Genomic DNA, 16,267 nt, shown 5'->3' on the forward strand with positions numbered 1-16,267 from the left:
TCGGAAGGAGCAAAATGTGTTTTTAAGGCTACGACAGACTCAGAACCTCAATGAGTTTCCCAAGTCTACGCTGCGCGATGGATCGCATGCGAACACGGGCATTAGCATACACTACAGAGCGTTTAGCGCACGGAGATACAGAGCAGCTATTGTTCGGGCAGTAAGGTAATCCGTAACTAGATAGTCTCTGGCTTCACCTAAAAACCCATTTTCCCAGGATTTCCCTGACTCCTTCAGCAGGAGCCTCTCTCCTACAACAGAGCGCACATTCACGGCCAAGCAACAGGTCCAACACGACTGGTTCTGTCCCCCCATGTCCCCTCCCAGCCCCTGCACCTCTTTGCTGGGGGAAGTCCTGTTCTTAACCCAAGAGAGGTGACTTGCACCCCCAGCCAAGCAAGGTGCGTGGCTTTTGGAGGAGGATAACGCCCCGGGAAGGCGTTCAAAGCTTTACCTTGCAGGTACGGAAGGGTGCAGCTCTGGTGTCTCTGCTGGAGCTTTACCTTCCGCTAGTTCCCACACTGCTACAGGGAGGTAAGCACTCTTCTTTTTTCCTCGGGGGGAAACAAGAGCTAGACACACACCTTAAGAGTCCTTTTTTTCTCTTTTCAAAGCATACCCTTCAAATTTAGCTATAGGAGCATCCCTGCTACAAACCAGCACACACCCGGCGTTAAGTGTTTTGGTGGACAAGGGCCCATTTGGCACAGATCCGTCCTCCTTTTTCCCCCGTGTAGGACCTGGCCCATCCTCAGCAAGGTAAGCAATAAATCACAGCAAATACACCACTCAGACGTGGAACGTATTGTGTAAAGAGCAAGTTTTTACAGTCCACATTCCTCCTTTTTTCGGATACCATCATCTTCCACTGCCCGGGCTGCGCGGCAGGTGGGATGGGTTCCTATGTCTCTCTCTCTCCTGAAAGTACTTATTTTTGGTATGCTACTGCCTCTGGCAGATTCCTCCCTTTGAAAGTCTGCACATCTGTCGATAAGAAAAAAAGACAACAAAAAAAGCTTGGACTCCAGCCTGGTGACTGAAGGCACAGAACGTCTGCGCACCGGGGCAGAGCCTGAGCCACCCAGGCTGGCAGGAAACCTCTCTGAACGCCAAGAGAAGGCAACGATGGCTGCAGGGAGAGAAATGCCCCTTCACTTTGCAATAAACAGGGGTCCTCCGGGTGTTCAGTCCCTGCAGGTCTCACCCAGTGCACAGGGACCCGCAAAGGGGAGAGTCGTGACACACGGACCCGCGCGGACAAAAACCGCGAGAAGAATCAAGTGCTTGTGCAACAGCTTGTCCTGGGGCAGGACGGAACAGGTCGGAAACCGTTTGCCGAGAGCAAAAGGAGCGGTGGTGGCTGGAGAATCCCTTCTGCTTTGCATCTGTGTGGGTGATTCAGACCAGAGTCCTGCTCGCTGGCTGCTCTGGCTCAGACCGCAGGTCCCTTTGGAGCAGAAGTGAGAAAGCGCCTCTCGGACAGCAGCAAACGAGCAGAAAACCTAAAACTAGAGCTGTCAGAGTCGCATTAATTTGCAGCGGGACTCCAAACCTCTTAACTCCTAGTTGGAAGTGTGACTCGGATCCTTTTTTTGCAAAGAAAACGTACCAGAGATCTCTGACAAGGTTTGGCCGAGGACATCGTAAGGCACCTGCGGGTTAGAGCAACAGGAACAACCAGGGGCCAAATCCACCGATGGGAGACAACCGAACACAAATACTCCCAATGATGATCCCTGTGACTTCAAAGGAGCTGAACATACTATATTTATGTCAGCAGCAACAACTCAGCTTCCATTAGCTATACGTTCACCGGTTAAATGCAGTGGTCCTGTTGTGCACACACCAATTAGAGTCCCCGAACGCTTGGGAGCACAAAGGGTTTTTTTTTCTGGTTTGGTTTAGTTTTAATGGGAAGGGGTGGAAGGGAAGAGATCAGCCAGCTCAGGGGAATAGCAGAGAGCCTTTCACTGCGAGGTCTTGCGCTCAAATCTGTCGTAGGGCAGCGGTAACAGATGGCCACTTCTGAAAGGCTGTTCTGCAGCTTACATGGAGCGAGGGATTGTCTCAGGCTGCTGGTGGACAAGTTATTGGAGCCACAAACACGCCACTGGCGGGTTTTTGGCAGAGATGGTAGAGAAACCAAGGGATTACATGGGTACGAAGCAACTGCTGCCTACCTGATCAAAGGCACCTCCTTCCTGGATGGAATTGAGGCGAATTGTTGGCACTTTAGAGCTGCCGCTGCCTACATGGTGCAGGAACCTCTGGATCTCGGCCTGAGCTGTCATCGGCTCCTCCGACGCATCAGCACCCGTCCCTGCTCACCGAATGTCCCTTCGGACACACTTGAGGGTTTAAAGATCAAAATAATGGGGGGAAAACAGATGAGGAAGCTCAGGGATCTGTGGCAGTAACGGGTCAAACGCACAGGGAGGGAAAGTTTGCTACGATGTGTAAGCTGGGTACGGGAATAACAAACATCATGATTAATTGTAAACTAACTCCAAGTTAGTGCTCCCTCAGTCTTTCCCTTTTCAGAGTCCACATCTTCTCCAGCGTGTGCTTTAACTTTCTGCGGGCAGATGGTAAGAAATCCACCAGTGACCGAGTGTTCCTGGAGCAGAAGGGGGTCCCCGCGAGCCACCAGAAAGTGTCACTCAGAGAGGAATTTGTACGCATCAGGGAATAAATTAAAACAAAGGATATGGAGGGTGGGAGGAACAAGTCAAAATCGTGCTTAGAAATGCCACGTCTGCTTTTGGAAAAGATTCAGAGGAAACCACGTCAGGAGAAATTGCTTTTTTGTTTGTTTTTTCTTCTTCTTGGAAATAGTTTCGCAGCTTCACGTTGACTCGCAGAAGCTCCTGTTCAACTACAACGACTTGCTGATGGACTCGTGCAGCCGAGGAGACACAACCTCCCGCAGCAAGCAGATGCCACCATCCCGCTCTCGTGTGCTGGCCTGCCAGGCTCTGAAACGCAGGGAAAATAGGGCGATTCCCCTGCAATCTTCCTGCCCAGCTGTTTAGGAGCTGCGGATTACGGCTGTCACATGAGCTGCTTTACAGCAAAGCCAAGCTGTCTTGGTGAGCTGAGAAGGTCACTGGGAGACAGGGGCCTCCAGGGACAAACACACCACCCTCCTCTGCAGCCCAGGGGCGCCAGGAAAAGCGTTCCCAACTGGTCAATGAAAAATGGGTTTACCTTCAAGCCCTCTGCCCAGCTCTCATTAGGACTCGCCCGGTGAAAAGGGAGAGGAGGGATGACCCCGAGGGTTAGTCTCGTGTTGTCCGTTTACCAGCAAAGCTGGAACAGCCCTTACAGCGACAAATTTTACCTTCTCTCTTCATTGTGTGTCCACAGGTAAGGGCATCCCACCAAACTTTCGGACAAGGCCACCCAAGCGATGCCACGGTGGAGCTGCACCTCCCCAGGCTCTTGTGTAACCTGCTGGTGCCTCAAAGCATAAGCGAATCAATCCTAAAGCAAGAAACGTCGTCGTCTTTGAACCCAAAATCTAACCCCTGAACAGCGGGGTCAATGAAGAGGAACAAGTTTCACTTGGAAAAACAGAAGCCTGAAGGTTCAGCGTGGCCACTCGGGACAATGAATTAAAACCTGCCACCTTCATCATTCTGCCATAGGCAGGTCTGGTGGGCAATGAAAACATTTCTGCAAGAGATATCGCTCACAGGCTCAGTGGTTGCAGGACAGGGCTCTTTACTATGCCCCAGAGGCACAAGACAGATGGGGTTGTGCTTTTAGGCTTTAAAAATCAGTCCCTGCCACAGAGACCCAAGGAAGAGGATAAATAGAGTCACAGAACCATCCTCCAGACACGCTCAGAAAAAAGCAATAGAGGAACTCAAGAGGTCAGACCCTGCTAAGAAAGCAGCTGAGGCTGTTTTCAAAGAAGGGCTGAGCACTTTTTGAAGGCAAATTAAAATAAAACGGCACCTGGAGCAGTTTGGAGATGTCCACTCCGCATCGCGGGGCTGGGAGGTGGGAACACACAGTCCCAAATGGAGCACGGAGCAGGGAGATTGAGGAGAGAACAGAAAGCTAAAAGTCACTCCAACTTGGGTCTAATACACAAGACTACGAGCTTCAAGAATGAAAAGACACACAAACCCTGCCTCGATGCACCAAAGAGCTGTACTGCGGGATGCTTCAGCTTGTAGCTGAGCTTACGGGGTGTTTTTCCTTCCAGTGGGGTGCCCGGCGGCAGCGGAGGGGGGGAAGCTCACAAAGCCCCATCTCATTTCCTAAGATGCCTCCCACAGTAACAACAGCTTGCTGGGATTTGAGCCAGCTTCCCATTTGGATCAGATTGCACCCTACGCCCACTGACAGCCATTAAGAGCCTGGAGCTCACCAAGTGCCCTGGGGTCAGAGCAGCCTCCATCCATTGGAAGCCCAGGAACATTTTCCGCAGCTCTGCCAGCGTGGCCTGATCCAGCCCGGCTCACAGAGACAAACGGTACCTGCACGGGAAGGCGAGAGCTGTGCCCTGCTGTCATGAAACAGCAGATTGCAGCCTAGTTTGGCCGGGAGGTGGGGGGATTAAAAAGCCCCTTTCCATCTGCCCTGATTCAGTGTAATCGCGGGCTGCGCCTTCAATTCCCCAAGCCCTTGGGTGTTAGAATGGGGAAAAGTGGCACGGCACAGGTAGGGAAACAGCAGTGACACCCCCAGCGTCTCCTGCGGTCAAGCAGCCACCCAGAGATGGGGATGAGGGGACACTATTTCTCCAAGCAGGCTAGGCATCTTGTAAGCTAAAGTCTGCACTGAAAGATGCTACAGAGAGTTCAGAGCAGGAACCATCACCCATCCCTACCCCAGGCAATGAGGGGTCAGTTGGGATCAGCTGCAGAAGAAACGATGCCCAACAATTTGGAGAGACATGGACCTGTTGGAGAGGGTCTAAAGGAGGTCACCAAGATGACCAGTGGAAGGACAGGCTGAGAAAGCTGGGGTGTTCATCTGGAGAAGAAAAGCTCCGGGGAGACCTTATTGTGGCCTTTCTGGACTTAAAAGGGGCCTGTGAGAAAGATGGGGACAGACTTTTCAGCAGGGCCTGTTGTGATAGGAAAAGGGGCGATGGTTTTGAAGTAAAAGAGGGAGATTCAGGCTGGACATGTGGAATAAATTGTTGGCCCTGAGGGTGGTGAGAGCCTGGCCCAGATTCCCAGAGAGGTGGTGGATGAACCATCCCTGGAGACATCCCAGGCCAGGCTGGACGGGGCTCTGAGCACCCTGAGCTGCTGAAGATGTCCCTGCTCATGGCAGGGGGGGCACTGGGGGAGCTGGGAAGGTCCCTTCAACCCAGACTGTTCTATGACTCTATGAACTCAGACGTAAGCCTTGCTCTGCTCTGGGAAGCAGCTCACCAAGCCAGCGGGCAAGGAGGGTGAGCAGGGACCTCTCATTTGGAATTGCTTGGAGGAGCGGAAGAATGAGCAGAGATGGCGTCAGCAGGAAGAAGTTGTCCTTGGTTGTCTCCTGTTAAGTCAGAAGGTCTTCCAGAGAAGGGCTACAATACCCAGTGTCTCACAGGGTTCAGAAAACCACAGAGGGGCTGCCACATGCTCAGCATAGGTTTGAACGAGTTGTTATTACAGGCAGGATCCATCACACATGAACTTCATCCTGGGAGCACTGAGAAAGGAGCAGCAAAACACAGGCTGGTTTTGATTTCAGCTTAATCTACCAGTCACCTAGTTCAACACTTGCAGGTTTGAATGCTCAGACCCACAGGTGAGCTCTGCCAGCAGAGGTATGTCCAGCAGAAATGGCAGAAAGCTGCTTTCCCCAGCTTGATGTTGCCTGTGGTCCCTTCACAAGTACCCACCACCCTATTTGGGAATTTGGCAGGAGCTCCATGAAGAAGCTCCGCTGGGACAGCTCTGCCAACCAAGCCTTGGTCTGGGTCAAGAGAACAGAATTACTTTGGTTGGAAAAGACCTTTATGATCATCGAGTCCAGGGCGGTGGTGGAGTCACCATCCCCAGAGGGGCTGAGCAGACATAGAGATGAGGTCCCAACATTGACAGGTCCACCTCTAACCCATGGCCCTCAGAACCTCATCTCTGTGTCTGTCCAACCCTCCAGGGCTGGTGACTCCAGCACTGCCCTGGGCAGCCTGTTCCAATGCCCAACAGCCCTTTCCGGGGGAAATATATTTCCAGATGTATTTAGAGAAACACACTAAGCACACTGACTGCTGTTCCTTACCTGCTTGTATTCAACCTCACCACTTTTAGACAAAAGCTTGCCAAAGGATTAGGATACTCATCTCCTGCAGGCACCCCAAAAACACTGATGTAACCAAACAAACTGGTTTAACTCCGAAGTCCTTCTCAAATATCTAAGTCTTACAGTCAGGCTGCATATACGTTAGGGAGATAAGAACCCCCACGATACGCTATCAACAAAAAAAACCCTCTCAGACAAAACTCAGGGCCTCAGCAGCGTGGCTCTCAAAGCCAAGTTGTCGAGGACTTTGTCTCCATAAATTGAAACAAATGCCTAGAACTCAATGTGAATTTAACATCAGATGAAAAGTCACATTAAGAGATGGAGAAAAGCAAGATCCAGTGAATACAGATTTATGCCACATACAGCACTTCGCCTCCCAAAAGGCTTGGCTTCTTTTCAGACAGCGTCCTCCACCGAGCAGCTCCTTCTGAAGCCACCTGGATTATTGAGGGACTGGGAGATGATGAAACAGAAACCTGGACAAATATCATACAAATACACCAAATAAATAGGGATTCGAGTTCAACCACAATGAATTTGTAGACAAGCAGAACATTCTTTCAGAGTGTTCCCAGCCAGGTCAACTCCTTACTCTTTCATGAAGAAGTGTCACCATGGGAAGGAAGCTCAGTCTTGGGAAAGTTGGGAAAGTAACAATTCTATGCAATGAGAAAATCGGGTTATTGCTGCAGGGGAGAGGGGGAAAGCGGTGCCATGAAAAACCCTTGTGAAAACAAGGCTCTGTAAGGAAGACGATTGAAGACACCAACCCTGTGTGCTTTCCTAAAGCCACGGTTATCCCAAGCTGGCTCAGGGCATGGGGGGAAGCCAACACGCTCATGGTTCCATCCTTCCACACATGAAGCAACCATGTCCCTTCGCCTTCTCAGCCCTGAAGATCTCGGGTCCTAAAATCCATTTGCCACAATGAAGCAAAGAAGAGAAGAAGTTTTCTTGCTGACTGCTGCTCCTGAGACAGCTGGATTTTGGTACTAAAGAGGACCCATGTGTGAAACGATTTGGATCCCTCAACCATGGAGTTTCCAAACACAATAATTCCGAAGGCAGATCGATGAACACAGTGTCAGTAGATCTGAATTTGCCAAGAGAAATTCAGGTTTGGCAAAAAGAACTTAAGCTTTCTGAAACAATCACAAAGATGGGAATTGCCTTAGATCAAAACTGCTTTAAAGTATTGCAATAGACATCAGGCAGCTTCTCTTTTAAATGTACGGATAAAGCAGAAATCCTGCCCAGCCTGGCGTCAATGCCAGTCCTGCTCCCTCTCCCAGCCCAGAACAAAAGGGAACATATTGCAACTATGCTGAGAGAGGAGAGCTGCCGCCTATTTCTTTAAATGTAATGTTAATGCCTTGTAATCAGCTTTAATTTTTAAACAGACCCAGCCCTCCTGTCCATTTCCCCTAAGTCAGGACACGTGGAAGGTAAATGGGCTGTGCTTAAACCGGGACAGCATCAGCTGTGACAGCTGGAGAGCCTGTAAGTCTCAACTGCTGATAACAGGAATGGATGTCAAACCTCACCAGGGGAGGGGAACTGGGGAGGGCAAGGGAGGTGCTGGAGATGCCGTAAGGTCATCGAGAAGCCCAGAGATAAGGCCAGATGGGGAACGGCTCATTGACTGGATGGGAGCTCACTGAACCCGCCAGGACTCGAAGAAACGCTGGAAGTGACCAAACAGCAAAGGACTTGGCAGTGACTCCCATCCCCGAGGAAGGTGGTTTCCCTTCTGGGGGGTTGCTAAAACCGCCACAAAGATGCTGAGGAGCAAAGGTGAGAGTCTTTTAGGAGACAGCAAGAGATCGAGCCAAGAACTCAGTAATCCCTGGTGTCCAGCCAGGACGCTGCCTTCTCTCCTTGCAGTCTCAAAGGCATGTTTTGGAGCTAAAGGAGCAGCCTGTAGACATCATGTGAGACTTGGACACAGAACGGCAGCGCAATTGCGCTCCTCCGCTGCCCTGCGAAAGACCTGCTGTATGTCACGAGTGCTCATCACATAAACACGTTCTCCCCCAAGGAAATAAAATGACAGAGCCCATAAGCCTCCCTACCCCAAAAGCCAAACTGTACCCAGAAATCACCTTTCTGTTTCTCCATCAAGGGACTTACCAAGGTCACTCAACGAGCCAAGGGAAGCCCTAAAGCCACCAGCATTCAAGCGCCTTGGCATCTACCTCCAACTCTACTCAAACAACCCAACAAACTGTCCCTGCCGGGTTTTTTGCGAAGCTGCCTCCACGTAACACAACAGCACGCTGGTGTCGGTAGCCCCTGGTGAGTTGGATCGAAGGGAAAATCTGGTCAGCGCCCCAGTACAAGAGGGACTTGTCTGAGCCGCTATTTTTAGCCCCGGTTGGTGGGCAGACAAATCCTAATCGTCAGCGGCGGCTGCCTCGTCATCAGTCCCAAGATGTCAAACCAAAGCCGCACGGCTCCAGCGTCAGAAGAACAGCCTGAGCCGAGCGCACCGCCGGCGCTGCCCAAGATTAGCGCCCAAGAGTAATGCAGGACAGCCGTAAAGAGCACGAGAGCTGTCACGATGGGTTTAAAGCGGCAAGGCAAGCTGTGCCAAAACGAGCAGAAATCCTGCTGAGGTTCAGCGTGAATGGAGCAGCGATCCCGGGTCTTGGAAATACTTTGGCCCTTGTGCTGGGAAAGGTCGAGCAGCTCCATGCTTGGCATAGAATAAGCTCGTTATAACTGAGGTTTGTACTGATGTATATTACGCTGAGCACATCACGGCCTCGTTGCTGACAATAATTCATTTATGCACAGTAATTCATCCTCTAGGAAACACCTCTCCCTGTTCCCTGCTCAGCGCACGCACCCAGGGACTCACTCATCTGCTTCAGCTCTCCTCGCTGGCTGCCACTCACCTCTTCTCCCCTGTTGTAAGAAACACATCTGCAAAAATGATTTTCCTCACTTCTTTTTCAGATTGGGATGAAATCATACCTGTTTCAGGGCAATACTTCATTAAAATACTCTGTTCCCACTGGGAAGGCCCTACAAAAAGCTTGACTCTTTCCTTCCTGTCCACTTGGATGCAAGCAAGCTCATCTGCGCTTTGCCAAGTTGCTAGCGACTCATTTGGCTCCATCTTCCCTAAAAAAGGAGATCCAACAGGAAAAAAAGATTTATTTTAAAGACTGACATTTGCAGCAGATCAGCCTTCAAGCCCCCCCCCGCCGCTTCTTTTTTACTCATGCAAAGATATCACCAGTTACCAGCAGATCAATGTGCCAAACCTCCCCGTCCCGAGGCATCCGAAAGCACGGACAGGCAGTTCCCTTCGCTGGGTTTGCCCGACGTATCTCCCTCTGCCCTCACGCTCTCTAGGAGACGTGCACAGCGCAGAGAACGGGATCCTGAGTCCTGCCTTGCCCTCCTGGATGTGTTTTTAACTCTAAAGAGCCGCCGCGGAACCCGCCGGGACTGGCAATCCCGCTGCAGGCCCGGAGGTCTCTGCTGCCGAGAGGAGGGTTCCCCGTCTCCCATCCGCGCAGCCGAGGGTGGAGACACGTTTCCACCTGACACCTTTATTCATTTTATGTGGGAAGCTCAGCAACCTCACCCAGGGCTGAAGGCTTTTTTTCAGCATTTAAACCACTTCTGATACAGAAAACACCAACCGGAACAACTCTTCCGTGCAGCAAGTTGCCCGTCACCCTAAATGCCGCTATAGGTTCGTTTATCCTATGCTAACTGGTGCGTATCCTACGCTAACTCCTCTACTGACGCCTTATTTCCTCTGTTTGCGAAAGCAGAGATCTTGCTAATCCCCCTTTGCCCACGTCAGAGTCCTAATGCTCTCCCCGGGCTTCCATCACAACTCGGTAATCCTGGCTCATAAGCACGGCTCCCTCTGGCTGTATGGAGAGCTGGGTTTGGGTTTTTGGATGACTAAGGGGTTGGAGAAGGGGAGGACTCGCTGTAGGCAACGCGTGGTGCCCACCTGCACGGCTGCCGTGCCACCAGCAGGCACATCGGTGCTCCCAGGAGCATCTCCAGCAGCACAGGGAGGAGATAAATCAGTAAAACCTGCTTTGGCGTCAGGAAAAAGAGCAGCAGTCGCCGCACGTGAGGATCGAGGTGGACAAGCAAGGAGCCAGCGAGTCTCCGGCTGTGCTTATCGTGGCTCTGATACATCAATTCCCCGATCACAGCTTGATTTCACACCTTCCAGTGCCGCTTCTCCTCTTCCCAACAGCAGCTCTTTCTGCTGTGGCTGCTTCCATGCCCTGTTTTGGAATCCCAGCTGGAGCTTTGAGCACACCACCCCTCTTTGCCTTCAAAATGTCGCACAAAACCACAATAAGCCCAGGCTTGTGACGACACCGAGGCCATTAAACCGACCCGTCCTTCACAGGCAGCGCTGCGCATCGCTACGGCCCCGCGCAGGCACAAAGGCTTCATCAATATTTAAAGATGAAGCCAGGAAGCCTGTAGCCCAAGCTGCTTTCAAGCGCCAGATCGGATCGATGTCAAACAAAAAGGCTGCAGTGTGAGGATGCTCCGGGCCGCAGGCTGGCACCGTCACCGCCTTCCCAACGCCCATCGAGTTTCTCTCCTCCAGCTCCATGGGGCTGGGGCGGCTCCAGCTCCGGCCTGGAGCGCACCCAGGAATCAGCCTCGGAGCGCGGAGTTTCCTCTTACCGGAGCACTTCCAGTTTGCAACCGACTTCAGAAACCGGTGCTGCTACGATCCCCTTGGCTTGCTATGAATATTACTTTGCTTTAACGCCAGCCACTTAAGAACAAAACATCTGAGGCTCAAACCGTGGGGTCATCGGTTCCAGCATCCCGACTCGGAGCAGATGCTTTAGAGTAGCAAGAAAACCATAATGCACTTAGCGAGTTTGACACTGCATGGGAGGAGGAGATCTTATTTCCCTTCGCTATAAATGTAACCGATCACAGGATTATCCGCAGCCCTTTTGCAGTTCAGCTCCTGGGCTCCCTCCTCCCTGCAAGACCGAATTCAGCCCCAGCTCCATGGACACACAGAAATTGTCCCTTTTTAGCCACCTCGGTTCTCTTGTATCGATTATTATTCACATGGCAGAGAATGAACGAGGAAAACACCACATCGAGATAGAAACAAAAGACTAAAAAAAGAGGATAATTCCATCTAATGGCTAAAATCAGGAACAAAACACCTTACCTCAAGTAAAACACCTCAAGTAAATTTGTTTAATTACTGTCTCGGTTTCCCTATCAATAAGATGGGAGTAAATTTGTTTCCTTATCAGTAAGATGGGCGTAAATTTATGCCCCTTCCAGGCAAACTGGTGCATGTAAGGGATTGAAATCATTCGAAAACAAGAATACCCTACGGAAAGGTAAAAGCATTCCTAGAGAGAAGCGTTTATTGGAAATACCAGCAAATGAAGACTTTGCAAGCAATAGAATTTGCTGGTTAATGCCATTATGGCTCTGACAGTCATTTTTTCCTTCTTCCTGCAAGCAATTGCACGAAATCACTCCCCATTTCCTCTCCTCCCGACAGGAGGACACACAGACAGGTTTGTCCCCACTGCATCAAATAACGGAGCGCCGGCGTCGGGCTCACGCTCGCACCCTGGGCTTCAGGATACGGAGGGAGCAGATAAATCCTCGGCGACGGTGCCAACGCCAAAAACCCATCTGCTCTCCATCCCCAGACAGAGACAGCGGGAATGGATACCAGCATCTCCCTCCGTCCCTAAGGGAGATATATTAGCTGGTTACGTAATAAAACTAACAGCATGGCGCTTCCGAGGGCCGCCGCGCTGACAAAAGCCCTTCCCCTTAATACCACCGGAGATTAGAGCAAATCGAAGAGTGGGAACGAGGCGAGGGGCCGCGGGCGAGGGTTTGCACAAGAGCAGAATGCTGCAGTCTCTCCCCTTAATGCACTCTAAATCCCAGCTGATTGCCAACTCTGCTGCAAGAAAAAACAGAAATAAAAGGAAAAAAAGAAAGCCCAGCCTACATTAAAATGATATTAATGCTGGGTGAGGGAGGTAGAGTGACTCAGGAAGGGTGTGGAGGAGGAGAGTTGTTTAGGGGAAGCATCCAAAGGAATCCAGACCATGAAAGCATTTTGGAAGCAAACCAAAAGGAATCGGGGGTGCCGATCTGCTAAAGGACACCAACATGCTTTTATAAATCTGATTAGTTGCTAGTTTTGAGCATCCAGGGTCAGATCCTGCCTTCGATAAACACACGTCACTCATCCCCCTCCCGCCAGGCGGCCGGCAGAGCGGAATACGACACAACCCAGCTCGTCCCTCTCGGTATCAGACGCGTTCCCCGCTCCCAGGATGGGGTTTCCACTTCATTTCTGCTCCCTCTTCAGGCTGGCTGACTCCAGAGCAAGACGCAGCCAGCCCAACACCCCGAGTACAATTACTCTGCCCTCTCCTGCCTCGTTTTCTCCACAAACTAAACATCGATGTTTTAAAACGAGTGCGTTCCCTAGGAGATGAGATTTTGATGGAAGCCAGACTTGAGGTCTCATCTCGCCAGATTTCTGCTTTACGAGCAACGTGTCAAGGTGAGATGCCATCACGCTGCCACCCAACCGCACCTGCTCGTTCCCCCTCTGACAACCAGCATCCAAACAGCCCCACCCTTAGACAACGCTTCTTTACAGCTTCACACTTTGCATCCTTTTTAAGCTTATTTTGACACAACTCTTTCCATTTGGCCAGGAAGGCCAATGGCATCCTGGGGTGTATTAGAAGGGGGGTGGTTAGTAGATCAAGAGAGGTTCTCCTGCCCCTCTACTCCACCCTGGTGAGACCACATCTGGAATATTGTGTCCAGTTGTGGCCCCTCAGTTCCAGCAGGACAGGGAACTGCTGGAGAGAGTCCAGCGCAGGGCAACAAAGATGCTGAAGGGAGTGGAGCATCTCCCGTGTGAGGAAAGGCTGAGGGAGCTGGGGCTCTGGAGCTGGACAAGAGGAGACTGAGGGGGGACCTCATTAATGTTTATAAATATCTAAAGGGTGAGTGCCATGAGGATGGAGCCAGGCTCTTCTGGGTGACAACCAATGATAGGACAAGGGGTAATGGGATCAAGCTGCAACACAAGAGGTTCCACTTAAATTTGAGAAGAAACTTCTCAGTGAGGGTGCAGAGCCTGGCCCAGGCTGCCCAGGGAGGTTGTGGAGTCTCCTTCTGTGCAGACATTCCAACCCGCCTGGACACCTCCCTGTGTAACCTCATCTGGGTGTTCCTGCTCCAGCAGGGGGATTGGACTAGATGATCTTTTGAGGTTCCTTCCAATCCCAAACATACTGTGATACCGTGATAATCGAAATAACCAGTGAGTTCCATCTCTGAACTGGGAAAGCACGGTAAAGGCATCAGGCAAAAGAACAGGGCAACTGGAGGTAGTGGGTGAGCACCAACTAGACACGTTCACACTCCAGTATCGCCTCGTGAACTCATTTCTACAAACTGTTTTATTCACTACGAGTTTAGTTGGAATAACCGCAAAAGTCACCAGACTCGTCAGAAGAGACATCCAGGTAATAGGTGAGAAACACTACAGAGAATGCCGAGATCTGAATTATTGACCATGGTGGCAAGACGGAAAATAAAGCAGGAGGCAAAAAACCCGAGGCCGACGGCGGAGGGATGACCAGAGGGTGTCACCGAGCAGAAGAGCGACAGTTGCTCAAGAGCAGCCAGCAAACATCCAAAATAAGTCTTGAGGAAGGAAGGAAGGAAATGAGTCTGTAATAAATGTTGGTCGTACTCTGCCGCTTCACACTGAAGCGTTTCGGAGATGATTTATTACAGCACCGACTAGTTGTGTTCATTGAGAAATCTGGTGCTCCCTGAGCTGGGCACCGTACAGGTACAGAGTTGGGAACAGTCTTCCCACCCCAAATTAAAGCTCAATAGCAAGCTGACAGGAGGAGGAAAAGAGCAGAGCCACCAGCACTACGGCATTAAACTAGAGGTTAGTGCTACCATTTTATTTGGGCTTTAAGTCACAACCTCCTCAGTGACCATCTGCAGTGAGGCAGAACAGCTTAACTACCAAAAACTCGACATTTCAAGTGAAAGAGAGAAAAAAAAACCCTGGCTAAGAGCAAAGAGTAAATGCAGACAGAGTAAAAACTTTCCGGTGGCCTTACCATTGGCATCTTGGACTCCGGTAAGTGCTCCGACTGCTGCTGCGGTTTCACCGGACAGGACGATTTGTCCTCCGCCTTGAAGAGTGGCTTCGGCGAGCGTGGCGACCGCGTGGGCAGCTGCTTCGCTGTGGCACAGGGAAGGAGAAAGAGGAATTAAACTCATCAAAGAAACAAATAACTCCAGTAGCAGCCATTTTAACCAGGGCAAGAGAACAAATCCAGAAAGCCAGGATTCTCCCTGGGCCCAGATGAAGTTATCCAGAGCAGGAAATCTCCAGTGGAGGAGGAATACATGGAAATAAGCTGCTTTTTTCAGCTTGTAGATCTCTTAGTCCGAACACCACCGCCCTCTTACCTTCGTAACCTTTTGCTTGGGAATTTACCAAAAGCTTTTGGACAATCGAAGTAAGCTTCTGGTACAAAACTGATTCTTTTGGCACTGTCACATCGGGGGTCTCTACAGATTTCAGAGCTCTATCTGTCCTTACTGATCCAGCCCGTTCACCCTGCACTGAAACTGAGGTTTTTCGTTACCAGGATCACATCGGCAACTCTGTATTTAGCCAAGAAGGAGCATTTCCCCCCAGCCAAGTGGTTTAATAATTCTTTTTAACGAGTGATTGGTAGCTTAGCACGGTGTTCCTCAATTTCTCAGGCCAAAGGTCCTCGCGCAGCAGCGCTGCTGGGAGAACAGCCCGCCTCAGATATTTAGGAAGGGGTGTGGATGATCCGTGCCTTCCAACACCCTCCGAGCTTCCGACGGTCGGTCGGGTATTGATTTCCTACATCAGAGGCTGCATCTGGACCATCAGGTTTGATTTGCCTAATCCTCTTGGAAATCCATTTACACTTTTTTGCTTCCAAAACATCCTGTAGCAATGAGTTCCACGTTTCATTAGATGCCGCGGGAAGAAAAATTGCATTCCGGTACCCCAAAAAACTACCACCTCGGTCTGGCTGCGCAGCCCTCACGGCTGGTATTGAGAGGAACAGAAAAGAACTGCTTTCCTCATGATTTCATAGACCTCCAGTAACGTCTTTCCCAAATGGAAGAGCCATAGTCCACTCACTGTGCAAGGACTCCTTCTGGCTTCTGATCGTGCTCATCCTTTCTAGATTTTTCTAAATACGAGACATCTGTTGGAGTGGAGTGACCATTTCTCACGTTATTCAAGACGTAGCCACACCGTGAGTTAGTCCAGGGGCCCAATCCTGGCTTGCTCGCTGTGCCTTTCCCTACAATTCCTAATATTCAACTTATTCTTTTGACTATATCTGCTCAGCGGCGACAAAACATTCTTGGAGGGCAGAGCCCTGAATGCTTTCTGAATGGGAACAGGTAGCGTCGCTAGCTCCTCACAGGAGATATTTCACTGCATATGTATAATTTTGCATTTACTGACATCTTATTTTCTTTGCCATTTAGCTGCACAGCGTCCTTCAGCAGCTGGCCAGGTTTCTCCAGACCTCTTGGTTACCTTTTACCTACCTCTGGAGACCTACGGCTCATCACACAATTATTCCAAAGGCACCTCCTTCCTGCAGCTGAATCTCCTACCCTTTCTGACCGTAATGAACTAAAAAAGTAGGTTTTCTTTAGCGCTTCTTGCGGAAAAAGAGATTGAAGAAGCAACCCAGGAGCTTCCCCTAGCATGCTTTTCCTTACTGTGCTGCTCATTCTGTGTAGAACAATTGACTCAAGTTCCCACTCATTTTTTCTCTCTCCTGATTTTGTGCTTAGGGGCTGTTCGCTTTCCAGCTGCATTCACACAGGGTGTATCTCCATTTCTAACCAGCCCCTCTGTCTCTGAGTAGCTCCTAAAAAACTGTCACTGCACCAGAATATCTTCTTC

The 16,267-nt window shown here is 50.5% G+C and overlaps 1 protein-coding gene across 6 annotated transcripts in view; it reads right to left on the minus strand.

Annotated features, from left to right (window-relative positions):
- NRF1 (nuclear respiratory factor 1) overlaps positions 1 to 16,267 on the minus strand; it is a 72,654-nt gene that overhangs the window by 14,677 nt on the left and 41,710 nt on the right. For 4 of the 6 annotated variants that reach the window (XM_065049384.1, XM_065049383.1, XM_065049386.1 and 1 more), the window contains one exon: positions 14,415 to 14,539. In XM_065049384.1, coding sequence (XP_064905456.1) covers positions 14,415 to 14,539 — 125 coding nt within the window. Of the gene's footprint in view, positions 1 to 9,237; positions 9,388 to 14,414; positions 14,540 to 16,267 lie in introns of all 6 variants that reach the window. The other 2 variants (XM_065049382.1, XM_021290221.2) reach the window with 1 other exon arrangement.

Source organism: Columba livia, chromosome 1, assembly GCF_036013475.1.
Source record: "Columba livia isolate bColLiv1 breed racing homer chromosome 1, bColLiv1.pat.W.v2, whole genome shotgun sequence".
Taxonomy (NCBI): domain Eukaryota; kingdom Metazoa; phylum Chordata; class Aves; order Columbiformes; family Columbidae; genus Columba; species Columba livia.